Source organism: Rhodamnia argentea, chromosome 3 (assembly GCF_020921035.1).
Source record: "Rhodamnia argentea isolate NSW1041297 chromosome 3, ASM2092103v1, whole genome shotgun sequence".
NCBI classification, from domain to species: Eukaryota; Viridiplantae; Streptophyta; class Magnoliopsida; order Myrtales; family Myrtaceae; genus Rhodamnia; species Rhodamnia argentea.
Window position 1 is genome coordinate 22,652,806 of NC_063152.1, and position 13,094 is coordinate 22,665,899.

The 13,094-nt window shown below is 37.8% G+C and overlaps 1 protein-coding gene across 4 annotated transcripts; it reads right to left on the reverse strand.

The window, feature by feature from the left end:
* Positions 1-1,247: 1,247 nt before the first annotated feature.
* On the reverse strand, positions 1,248-12,750 carry LOC115757340 (DEAD-box ATP-dependent RNA helicase 1). 4 transcript variants are annotated; one of them, XM_030697540.2, is made up of 10 exons: positions 12,535-12,749; positions 12,259-12,408; positions 10,818-10,993; positions 10,313-10,567; positions 8,438-8,589; positions 6,078-6,255; positions 4,185-4,372; positions 2,575-2,791; positions 1,754-1,859; positions 1,248-1,465 (listed from the first exon to the last, which is right to left on the reverse strand). In XM_030697540.2, the coding sequence occupies exons 2-10, from the start codon at positions 12,311-12,313 to the stop codon at positions 1,392-1,394; spliced, it is 1,401 nt and encodes a 466-aa protein (XP_030553400.2). In that variant the 5' UTR covers positions 12,314-12,408; positions 12,535-12,749; the 3' UTR covers positions 1,248-1,391. The 4 variants fall into 4 exon arrangements, with proteins under 4 accessions (XP_030553400.2, XP_030553398.2, XP_048132868.1 ...); XM_030697538.2 differs by having other exon boundaries at positions 10,818-11,052; positions 12,535-12,747; XM_048276911.1 differs by having other exon boundaries at positions 2,575-2,779; positions 10,818-11,052; positions 12,535-12,745.
* Positions 12,751-13,094: the final 344 nt, after the last annotated feature.

Consider the following 13,094-nt stretch of genomic DNA (forward strand, 5'->3'; position numbering starts at 1 on the left):
AGAGAATATAAGAAGACTCAATGAGGGGTGAGCGGCTCCGGGTTCTTCTAGGTTCTAGCCCGCCGGAATCGATTCTCCAGTTTTTGAAACCTGAAACCTATCTTGCATATCCTAAAATCTACCATGTCACGGATTTTAGAGCCTACCTAGGTTCCATCTATATTCTTAATTAAATAATTGTGGTGAATTATCACCTATAATGACCATCATTTACTGTTATAATCCACTGACTACAACTCATATTTAAACTTGCGGAAAATATGAAATATTAATGAAGTAGAAATCTCATTCATGATTATCCCGAAAATGGAAACTTAGACTAATGATTTCAAATTACATACTGTCACCGAACGCCATGGAATACCGCAAGATTACACGAAAATATAGAACAAGAAAAACACAAAATTTATTTTAGATTCCATGAGGTAGAACCCGAAACCTACCCGTCGGAACCGGTTCCCTAATTTTTAGAACTTGTAACCTATTCTATTACCAGCAGTCCAGTTCTCTTGTTCCCAATTATACCCTGGAAATATACTCACCCAAAAAAAAATTTTATGGCAATAACCCAAATTCCGCTATTGGTGCGCTATATATGGAAATTACAGGTGATGTTGATGTAGTTACCAACATATTTTCCTGTGTATGAAAATTCCAGCAACTTGGTATGGTTACCAAAACAGCAGCATGTAAAAAATATCAGAGAATGCTATGATGGTTGCCCCTTCATGTGGCCAACTTAGTTGGGACTTTGGGTGTCAAGCTGAAGTCATTCACAGAAGTAGAGAAAGACATGGCTCTTCCTTGGGGAGCTTGTCCCCAATTTTAATTGGATACTTAGTGGTTTCAAATTCGCAAGGCGCGATCCACACTTGGCTTTTCTATACTTATATCAAGATACTAGAGTTTCAATATGTGGGGAGTATATGTACCTATATGAAAGACCATAATAATTTTTGCATATAGCGTCTTGAGTGGACGATGCTATATTTGCATTTACATCAATGGGAGGAAAAGTGCATCATAAGATGAATAGCAGCGGCAAGCCCCGTGGTTTTCGAATCTGTCGACAAAATCATCGCAAGATCGGGTCCTTATCAGCCCTGGAAGAAGGCCTAATTTTGCTCGGTTGTTCAGGGCACATAAAGTGAGGTCCATGATAGAGTGAAAGAAGTAGGTCCTTTTGATGAAAGTTCTCTGATCATTGAAGGTTTGATTAAAATGTTCAAAAACAAATAACCTTGATCTTGCATAACAATGGAAATCATAAATAGGGCAAAACATTTACATTGTATATCAGTAAAGACAAATAATTGATTACAACTAGACTATCTAGTTAACAAAACCTCCAGAAGCACGTCTCCTAACAAGATCTTTGCATTTTTATTTGCTTATGGAGCCTTTGATCCAACCTTGCGCTTTCTGGACGTTTCTGATTCAACAGCCTCTTTTAATTTCTCGAGTGCTAACATAGAAAACATAAAACGCACTTGCTAAGCTCATATAAAGAATATTCCATCAGATAGATCAAATAAGCATATAGCACCAAAATCCCAAAAAAAAAAAAAAATTGCTGAATTCCTGTTGTTATCATACACCATGCATTAGAAAAGACAGGAAACTTAGAAAATGCCCATCGTACATAAAAATAGTAAATAGCAGGAGGGTCAAATGTTAATTTGTCATGGCCACAAAAGCAAATTTAAGCTGTCAGGCAGCATCTGTTTTGTGACAGATGGAATCAACAGATTACCTGATGTGTATGAACTGCGAAACGATTCTACTGAGGTGGCAGGAAGCAAGTAAACAGGACAAGAGTTATTGTCAGCTTTCTGTAACATCTTCTTGAAACGCTTGACCTAATAGGTGGAAATGGATCCAACAAAATCAAACACCGTCAGATTAAAAACTTTGAGAAGCTTGAAATCTCCACAGTAGCAAGACCTAGGAAATTAACGTATCTGTGTGCACATAACTTCAGCGAGATGCGACTTGCATCATTAAGACTCATAAAAACTCACTAAATCATAAGCAGAAAAGACATGTTGACGTGTGCATTTACAATCAGAGTTTTATGGTGTTTTAGCTTCTCCACAGAATGTTCCTTCCCCCAACAGATATGACAAAGATAATATATGGTAAAGTAGCTAGCGTAAGCAGACACACTCATGGAAATGTGACCAAACTTCACATCCAAGATCTGGTTGTGAAAACCTTCTTTTTTCAGAAATTTTGATTCAGAATTAAAAGATGAAATGGCTTTAAGTAAAGCAGACCCTGTAAGGACATGCTGGTAGAGCAAATTTACAACAACAGCTTCCATGGATTCTCCGGCATGGTAAAACAATAATAAAGAACTTTGTAGGTTCTGTTTTTTAACGGACACTCTGATTCTCATAAACATTGCAAGAGGGGGTATCAAGCCAGATGAACATGCCTGCACTAAGTCCCAGATCATAGAACGATTCTCTCTCATACTTGCAAGTTGAGAATCTTCAGATTTATACAGACTGGTCACATTCTTTCTCCGAGGAATCCAACAAGTCAAGAAGAAAATGCAAGAAAACAACCTACCTCATCTTTACGCAACAAAGTGAAGCATCGACCAGTCTGGCCAGCTCTAGCAGTACGGCCTGCTCGATGTATGTATGTCTTTATATACAGAGGAATTTCATAATTGATGACATTCGTCACCCCTTCTACATCCATTCCACGTGTCATTGCATCAGAGGAAACAAGAACCTGTACATCTCCTTCTCGGAATGCTTTCAGGGTTTTACTGCAGGACAGACTTTTATGTTACTAAAAACAGGCTGATGCTAAAGAAAATAATGCTTTCAGGGTTTCACTGCAGGACAGACTTCTATGTTACTAAAAACAGGCTTATGCTAAAGAAAATAAAGCTATGCCCTGCTCATGTATTGATTCCATGTACTTAAAAGAGCAAGCCAAAGATGCACATAATCAAATACCAGCAGTGTTATGAAGCTAACAAAATCGTGCAAGATGAAATTTCTTCAAAAAAATTAACATTTCTACAAGTTAGGATGAAGGTAGACTTTGCAACTCAAATAGGAGTCCTAGACGAATCAAGATTCTTTTTCAAGTTTAATTGGTGAAGTCATCTATTAGGATTTGTTTATAGGATTTTAAGTTTGAGTAGTAGGATGTTATGTTCCCTATTTTAACTCATTTTTCTTATTTAGAGCTCTCATCTTTCAACTAGGAGTAGAACTCTTAGAGAATCTATAAGTATCACTATAATTCTCTCTTTTGAATAGAGTTGGTGAGTTATTGTATTTTGCAAGCATTTGCTTTGGGACTTTGTGATGCAATTCTTCTCTTAAGCATGATGCTTAAGAAACCCTAGGTTTGATGCTTAGGAAGCTTTCATCTGAAGCCTAAAGATTTATTCATTACTTTGGGATTGTTTCTCCTACATCTCACTGCTTCCTTTCCATTTATTTCAACTGGTGTCATCCCCCTTATGTTCAATAGCCTTCAGTCAGTAATACAGGTAGTTGACTGAGGTACTATCCTACCTCCAAAGTACTATCTCTATCGGCTTAAGTCCAAAAGTCTGATCCATATTGCACTCTCAATGACCACTTGTTTTTCGTCCTATCATATCGCTTCATAATTGTACGTACATAGTTAACCTTTCAGCAGTTGTCGAACTTGACTAGGATATACATGGCGAACTTTTATGCAAAAGACTGTTATCCTAGTACAAATGAGCTTAGTGATCTGAAGCAAACAATTGGTTTGTTTTATATCTTACAGAGCATTTTTATTGTCCATGAGTTATGGTTCATATTTATCTTTAGAGGAATATGCAGTCATGCAGTAAAACTCTTTTGGTCCTTAACTCAAGAGATAGGGTGAAGGTGGAAGGAAATCGGTCAGGAAAAACCTATCAAAGTATGCTATGAAATGCAAGATGTCGCTGAATGTTCTTTAAGATTTGCACAAGTCAAATGCAGATGCCTCATTGCTCATATGTTGAGAGGTGTATTACACTTTAGCTTCTTCAAATTGTAAACTTGATTTCACATGCTAACAGAAACTGTCTTTAGGCATATGATATTTCAAATAATTCCTAAATGAATAAATAATATCACTAGTAACTACAACCCACATGCAACGCTTATGTGTACATTGCTACATAAAAGATTAGGCATTACCTTCTCACAGACTGACGTTGTAGACCAGAATACTCCTTGATCTTGAGTGGCAAGTCGGTAAAGAAATTTAGTAAAGTGCATAAACGATGGGTTGACTCCACGGATGAAGTGAACACAATGCATTTTTCTCCTCCTAGATTTTTCAGAAGGGCAACCAAGTAGATGGGTTTGAGCTTTGATTCACATATCTGCACATACATCAATGCATTACACATGCATGCATCCCAAAACATCAGTCAACAGATAGATCGACTTTGCGGGAACTAGCAGTGACAGTAATATCCAATTAATGAAACTGGACAAAGGCACATACACCTGACATAAGGAATCAATTAGAATAGAGCAGAATATGAGTGGTTCAACTTGTCTTACTAGGCAATCCACATACAGAAATCAAGCAATCAATCGATGCCAGTGAAAGGAAAGGTAAACATACTCTTATCAAAGTAAACATGAAAATATCCTGAAAACAATTAAACTGGACATCCATGAAACAAAGTAGTCATATGCAGAACAGGGATGCAATTACAACATATTCAACAGCATTCTTAAGATATGAACATCAAAGGCAAGAGGCAAGAAATGAAGGACAGACTCATGAACCTTAGTAATTTTCAAGCAAAGGCATTGTAGACATCCAGCTACCTTGATGAAATGATTCAATACCAGAAAAATTGAGCATAGCAGTGTAGGTATCAGGGGAGTTTCTTTCTTATATCTGATGCTAACACAAGATTCTGTCCACTAAAGGATAACAGCAGATAGCAAACTCATGGGGGTTTAAGTCATAACATTTAAATTAAACAGAATGAAGCCACTAGAAAAGAAGATCTACAAAAATACAGTAATGTCAAAAGAATGTAATATATCATGATTCATGGAGTATTCTGCATCTTTGAACTAACAACTATTAAAATAGATGGAGATCATAATTCCTTTAATTAAGAAAGTGCACATAGGAAGGGCAAGAAGACATGTATAATCCCAAAGACCAACGAGTCAAAAGATCTTAAAATGCAATTCTTCATCTTATGCTTTATCTTCTCTTTGCAGATCTAAAGAAGGGCATGAATGAAAAATAAAAGCAATTCCTCATCTGATGTTTTATTGTCTCTCTCAGCGATGCTCCTGCTGTGCTCATCCTGAAATAGGAAAGCTCCCTCACTTGTTCCTTTGTCTCTCACCTTAATATTCCTTTTGTCAATATAATTAACTTACCGAAGTTATGGTTAATTTTACTTTTAGAAGAATAAGATGGGTTCGTGGATGCGTCTCCAATCAAAGCTTGACTAAGAAAAATTCTATAATTAAATTGCCGCAATATACGACACCAAAAAGAAACAACTAATCCTTATCCCACCAAGAGGAGTTAGCTAGATGAATCCATTTGCACAATTTCCCTTGATTCTACATCATCTGTCAGATCTAAGTACCCCATATCATTCCATACCATCTTTTGCCATTACCTTTTAGACTTTCCCTTGCCCCCTTCTGACAATCACGATACTATAGTTGCATTTTCTCGCCAGATGCATCTAAAGACCTTTGATTCATCATCATTTTCACCGTATTCACATCATTTTGTCCTTGCCCACCGTTTCTTTCTTCAATTTCAAAACATTGCAACTGCAGCTTCTATAAGAAATTAAAGCTAGAATGCAATGGTGCAAACAAACAAAACCTAATGACAGCACCTAGCATTTGGTAATCATGTAAGTTTCTTTGAGCTAGTTCTACTACTCCAAAGTCCAAATCAGTCAAATTCACTGAAGGAAGCTTCCCATTGAACTGGTGCCTTGCCCCTTGGCATATAATTCCTATATCAAGGAATAAACAAGAGCCTTATCATCCCACAAGGATTCAATATAAAAGGTTCACGTAATGGACACGTACCAGTTTGTATGATTCCAACTTTTCTGGAAAACGGTAACGTCTTTGACCAGCCGACAAGAACAAAGGGTGATGCAAATCAAGTTGAGACAGCTTGCTTGGATCCTGGGTCAGCGTAGCTGACAGAACCATCTTTACCAACCTAGGGTAAGACTTACCCTTGAAGCCCCGCTCAATTCCACTGCAACAGTATGAAGCACAGAAGCTCCATTAGACATGAATACCAAACAGGGAATCAATTTTGACTTTATATGTCTGATAAATACAAAATTGTTCAAATCCAAAGAGGTACGTAAAACTTCAAGGAAAAACGTATCCACAAAAAAAAAAAGGGTCAAGGCCACTTTTGGTCCCCTAACTGATGTTGTCCGTGAAATTTTGTCTTCTAATTTTTTTTTTTTTTTTGGCGCAATCAAGTCCTTTATCCAGAAATAATTGTTCAATCAATTCCCTCCATAAATAACACCACTAATAATGTCGACGTGGCACACTGACTAGGCACCTTTTGATGTTAAAAACTGAAAATTTGCAAATCTAGGACAATCATTTCTCTAATATACCAGGAAAAGAGGAAAGAACAAGAAGATAAAAAATAAATAAGAGATGAGACAGAGACAGAGACAGAGACAGAGACAGAGACAGAGACAGAGAGCGAGCTCGGTGGTAACAGGCACCATCACGATGATCGGCGGTGGCATGCCGCTGCCACCACCCCCACTAGCTCAGGCGGGGCAAATCTCAGGTGAGGCCCAAATGAAGATCACCATATTCTTCTGCTCCATGAATGGAATCATCCATGTCTTTAAGGAAGAATCCCAACAGCAGATAATGGAGTTGAATGATTGAATCTTAGGCCCCTTTTTTTCGCGGAAAATGAGTGATTTGGAAAACATTTTCCATAAAATGATAGCTTATATCGCTTGCGAAAACGAGTGAAGGAAAAATATTTTTATCATCCATGCAAATGTTTAGACACAAATTTTTATCTGTAATGAAAATATTTTCATTGACTAATTATTTCAAGTAATGCAAAGCCTTAAACACAGGGTCACTAATCTTTTTGAAGGAACGCAAGCAAATTTTCTATGGTTAGTAGCACTAGTTAGTACTGGTTTGGTTCACTTTCGAACAATCAAATCAACTATCAGATGCAACAATAAAGCACATGAAAAGGCAATTCCAGTTTTTCCTATTGCAAGTCACACTTGTTTGCTGTCGAAGGATGTACAGAGAGAGAAGACTCGGAACCCTGGAAACATAGAGTTAGGCAACGTTAACTTGAGGCTGCAACATCAAGTGATCCTAAGCCAGCAATAGTGATTACCGATGGTGCCTCTCACCACCCTCTTTTTATTCTCTTTCTTTTTATTTTGGTGTTCTTTCTTCTTTTCCTTTTAAACAAAAAGTCAATTTATTCCGGGTTTCAAATTATTTATCTTTGAAATGCCGTTTCTATGGTAAAAACGTGGCCAATCAGCATGCAAGGCCAGCAATATTAATAGTGTTATTAACAGAAGGATTTGGTTCCAAATTGCTCAAAGAGCATAAGTGGGGACCAAAAGTGGACTTAAACACAAGAAAAACTAACTTCGGTCTCTACATCCGCAAAGCAATTTTTAACGCAATGCAGGAACACCAGCAACTCAATTTGAATATGCTCCCTCCACCACTGCAGATAAGGTGCAAACTATATGCAGCATAAAACAAGACGAAGTGAAAAGAAGGCAAATGGTTGCCTGGTGGGAAAAGGCCACGAGGACAAGTTATATAATTGGACATCCTAGATTGAATGACCAAGATGGTTTACCAGAAAAATGAATGTACCAATGCCTTGTGCTGATTGAAAGTAATCAAGTTGCAGGTTCCTCGCAACAGAATCATGCAACTGTTTTGAGAAACTGAACAGCTAATGGAAAAGTGGTACTTACTCCTTGCTTTTTAACAACCTCAACCCACCTTCATGCCCCTTTGTTTAACTTCTTAACTAATCTCCTTTATCTTTTTTTTTTTCTTTTGGCTGAGGGTATGATCCCTTCTGCCACTTCCCTTAATTCTAGTGTGACAAAGGTGCAATCTTGCAGCTCTTTTCCAAGAACTTATGTCTTCGTGTATTACAATTAAACACTAGCAAAAAAAAAAAAAAAAACAAGGAAAAAAAAAAGATATAAAGTAAAATAAAAATCTAGAGCAGCCAGTCCAATGCAGACTAAGTAAAAAGGATATATTATGCATATCTTGACCATGCACAAGCAATGCAAACATTGTCCAACGATAAACCGTCCAATAAAAGGAAAAGTTAAATAGCATCTCAGCAAAACCTAAGCTATTCATGTGACTATAGCTACTAGATTCATGCAACATACCATCTCCTTATGGTTCTCAAAGAACCAAACACCGAATAAAGAGAAGATTTTGAATTCAAGAGCCCTTCATTGTTCGAATTAGTCATTTGAAGCACTGTAGGCAGCCACGATTGATAGGATTCTCTGAGTAATCTATCAGTTTCGTCAACAACCTGAGAAGTTTATTCTATCAGCATATAAGACTTCATATTCCAAACAACAGAATTTGATGGAAACAAGATGGACATTAGAATCCCGCATGTAAAGAAGACAGGTCAACCCAAGCATTTACGCCATCTTGCAAGTAATTGTGACTTTTGTTGAATCTGGACTAGTTAGATGTACGATATCAGCAAAAACAAGTGAAGTACCAAGGTCCTATGGTTCAGGCTGTCAATTATACTTCAGAACAGGAGTCAAAGTACAAACAAGTAGAATCTTGACATCAAATTCAATTAGGACCATGATCTTTTCCTCAAATTTAGTGCAAACTATAAAGCAAGTTATTCTTACATGGTACCCGGAGTCACTACCAGACAAGGTAGAATAACAAATTATTGCAGCAACAGATGATAGATGTTATTGTCATCGTAAGTTGAAAAGCCTCTAAGAGAAGACAAGTGCAAGTGATACAGCAATGAAGAAGTCAGCAGAATTCTTTACACATTTCAAAAAACAACTGAATGACAATTTAGGCCCCACAAAACAAAGACAAGGTACATCGAATTTTCATTAACCATCTTTTATGTTCAATTAAAGAAAAATAGAACCAAATTTTCCTTTATATACAAGCTATGTTTTTTGCTTCCAAATCCCAGCGGGGCCCCCCTAAAAACGAAAAAAGGAAGATTAAGTGGTTCTTCGTTAGGTTTTCTTTGATCTATTCCCAAATAAATATCTAATTTTGGAAACTCGTGATGGGATGGATGCTAAGAAGGTTGTCAAATATCACTTTTCCATAAAGAATTAATGGAGGAGACCGTAAGATCCATTGATATCATAAAATTACAATATCTTAAAAGATTATTTTGAAAATAGACACCTTACGTTTAAAATGAGGCATGAGAAATGGAAGCCACCACAGATTAAACAACTTCCAAATAAGCTTTGACACTACAAAGCAAAAATAAATCAACAGATGCTGCATCTGGTCTTCCCATCTCCACAATCCTTGACAAAAGCATAATTACTGACATGTACCTTCATTACGATCCCTGAAACAACTAGTTTTATTTGCTATCCAACCTGCAAGATTCCTTCAAATCGCAATGGTCATTGATTTTCTTGCTAGTTGACCATATCATGAACTTTAACATCATTTGTGAGTTTTAATCTCAATTGGTCTTGATGGTGAAGAGGCTAGGGCAATTGCATGATTGGTCGATTGGTTTCTTAGTTTTAATGGGTTTTGCATAGAAGGCCAACTTCCATAAGGCAAAGGTAGGACCAGTAAACTCTTCAATTTCACGTAATAACATTAATTTCAAAGAGTGACAAGTGATTTTCCATGATCCAACAAACCAGCAACTTTTGACAAGGGTAGCATAGCTAGTGATTTTAACTTGTAAATTGACACGTAACTTGCAACAACTCGAAATTGTAACAACCACAGCTTAGAGGATGGATCACTAGATCATGCTCCATTTTCACCACTCCATTAGGAACTCCCAAAACTTGGTACATGTGCCTCTCCACATTACACAAGCAAAAACTAACAATTTTATCACACATTAGGAGACAGAATTCACTCTCCCTTGCATACTCAGGATAACACCACTCCATAAAAGCACGTAGATTCAATCAGGCCTATAAAACTTCTGACAGTAAGCAGAGACAGCATTAGGAACTCCATTTCATGTTAAAAAATCTGCAATTTTATTTAAAACGAATGCATACCAGATAGCGGAGATGCTCCAGAGTAAATCCATGAGTGGAATTAATATGATCCACGAGCCTTCCTGGGGTTGCCACCAGTATATCCACAGCACTTTGTAGCTCAGCTGGAGAACCTTCAGGATCATAGCAGATGCCTGCTTGAAGCTTCGGTCTCTTTATAAGGTCAGCTATTTCGTCAGCAATCGAAGATTGACCAACTGCCAAACCAACAGATAAACCAACGGGAGGTGCAATTGCATCAAAAACTTCCTTAACCTGAAGAAAAAGAAAGAATAATGGTATATATCCAGGAGTGACAAATTTGATTCTTCTATTTGGCCTACTTTGGAAATGAATGACAAAACTTATTAAAAAGGTTCCACAGAGTATGCCAACCTATGGAGAAACTACATACAGACATGGCATTCACGTTTCCGGAAATGGCAGATCCACACTTTACATTAGATAGCATAAGAATCCAGCTTTACAGAAGCACTGGCAACAAAAATAATGGTAGGTCTCTAACCTGCAATGCTAAGTCTCGAGTAGGTAAGACCACCAATGCACGTAGGCATCTCACAGCACGAGTGGATAAAACGTGCACGATTGGCAAAGCATATGCCAAAGTTTTCCCACTTCCTGTCGGTGAATTGACACAAAGGTCTCGCTCAAAAGCACCAGGCCCTATTGTCTCTTGCCATACTGCAACTTGGACAGGGAATAATGAAGAAATGCCCATATTACGCAATGCCCCCTTCAACCTAATGGAAAGAACAACAATTAAAACAATAGAGAGATTATATGAGAGAACATAATGCTAGAGCAATGACTGTAAAGGCCCTATGAAAATCACATGATTCTTAGCTCGTCTAAGGTGGCATGAGCTATACCAAGTCACGGCATCCAGCTTTTTAACTGCTGGGAAATGCTTCTAAAGGAGGCTCAACTTTTAAGAAGCCACGAGTGCAGCACCACTTTATCGCAAGTTTTGCATCTGGGAGGAACACCAATAAAAGAATGTTTAAGGGTTTATAATCTTCAGTTGTTTCTATGGTGTTATCTTTAATTCAGCTCTGGACATCTTGTTCTGACTCCACATAGTCTTGTGATGTTTCTCTTTGCTTTCTGTTTTTCTTTTTTCTTTCTTTCTTTCTTTCTTTTTCTCTCTCTTTCCTTTACATTCGTTGCACTTGAATTTGCACGTCATTTAAAATCCTTTATTATGTATCAATATATACAAAGGATTTTATATGGAGAGCTCAATGGATTAATTAAATCGAAGGCCTCTTCATGTACTTTAGCCAAATTGTCTAATGTATCCACAAAGATTAGCAGAAGAAAGTGATAAATATAAATTGATGATGAAATTCTAGCATCAAAGGAACGTCTGATCACAGCAACCAAAATTGCCATTTCAGCAGTTCAAACATTTAGCACATTTCAAGGCTCATAGCTTTTGCTATCATAACAATAACCGAGATCCTTTTTAGTCCTTATAATCTTCAAGGACTTCTCCAAAGAGGTTGGCAGCTCACTGACGCAGGAGAATCCTATTCCACTGCTCAGTGAAAGGAAGATAGAGATGCACTACTCATGTTCATCTAAGCCTTCTTTTTCTTCCCGTTTCACAAATATGATCGTATAGATACCATTTTGTCATTCTATGTCTCCTAGACATTTATCACCATCCTTTTATTCCAGCATCATTGATCCAAATCAAGAAGCACGCAGAACATAATTCAACACCTCCCACCTTAAAGATCTCTAATGAAAAAGAAAAGTTCAAAAACTTTCAGTGGCCTTTTTCATGAATGCAAAATCATTGTGCCAGTCCAAACTCAAACCCCTTTCAACCTACGAACTTATTAATTCTCCCGTGCACATCAAAGAAGACGCACAAAACCTCATACTACTCAGCCAGAACATGATCGCGAGAAAACTGCTCCCAGCAAGTCGCCGAAAACTACCTGGGATCAAGACAAGGGACGAGATCGAGCGAGCATTCTTGAAGAAGACTGACATCGACCGGGCTCCTCATCCATGGCAAAGCAGGCACGCTCCTTGGCTTCTCCTCCCCCATTAGGTGGAAACCCTAAACCAGCTGCGGCTCAACAACTCTGCAAAAGCACGAACCCGGCACACGAAGCCAACACCGACTCGAAAGCCGAGCTTTCGGTGGCTCCAGATCAACCACGTGAGGCTTTGCGGGAACACAAAGGAGTGATGCAGAGTCCCTAAACTACCCAGCAAGAGTAGAAGGCGTTCAACGAGATTGCGTGCGAGGGAAACTGCGCGGAGCAACAGATGAAATCGAAATCGAAACTCTCTCTCTCTCTCTCGCTCTATGATCGGAGCTCGGAAACAGAGTCGGGACGATCGATCAGAGTAGCCGCCGCTCGTCGGCTCCTGTCGACCTGGGATGAAGTTTGCGCGCGCTCTCTCGCTCTAACTCTCACTAGTTTTTTTACAAGGGAAAAAGCGAAATTCTTAATTTATGCTATAATGTTAACGATAAATATATTTCTGACAAAAAAAAAGGGAGAAATATATTCCACCGAAAAACACGAGAAATACATTTTTTTGGTCGAAAAAAAAATGAGAAATATAGAGAGTGGATAATCGATAAAAAAAAAGTTTCAAATTGTCAGTTAAATTTAATATCAATGTGGCGTTTGGATAAAATAATAAAAATTACCAAAGGAAGAATTACTCGGAAAATTTGAATTGATATTACCAAAGGAAGAACTTAATAAGGAGCTAAGCACTTCGAAGAGAGGAATCTTAATTCGAAGCAAGATGAGCG

Coding starts and splice junctions, on each gene's coding strand:
- LOC115757340 (XM_030697538.2), bottom strand. CDS start 12,371: ATGGGGGAGGAGAAGCCAAGGAGCGTGCCTGCTTTGCCATGGATGAGG. Junction 10,568..10,817: donor CTCGAGACTTAGCATTGCAG/GTTAGAGACCTA, acceptor CTTTTTCTTCAG/GTTAAGGAAGTTTTTGATGC. Junction 4,373..6,077: donor AGTTGGAATCATACAAACTG/GTACGTGTCCAT, acceptor ATGTATGTGCAG/ATATGTGAATCAAAGCTCAA.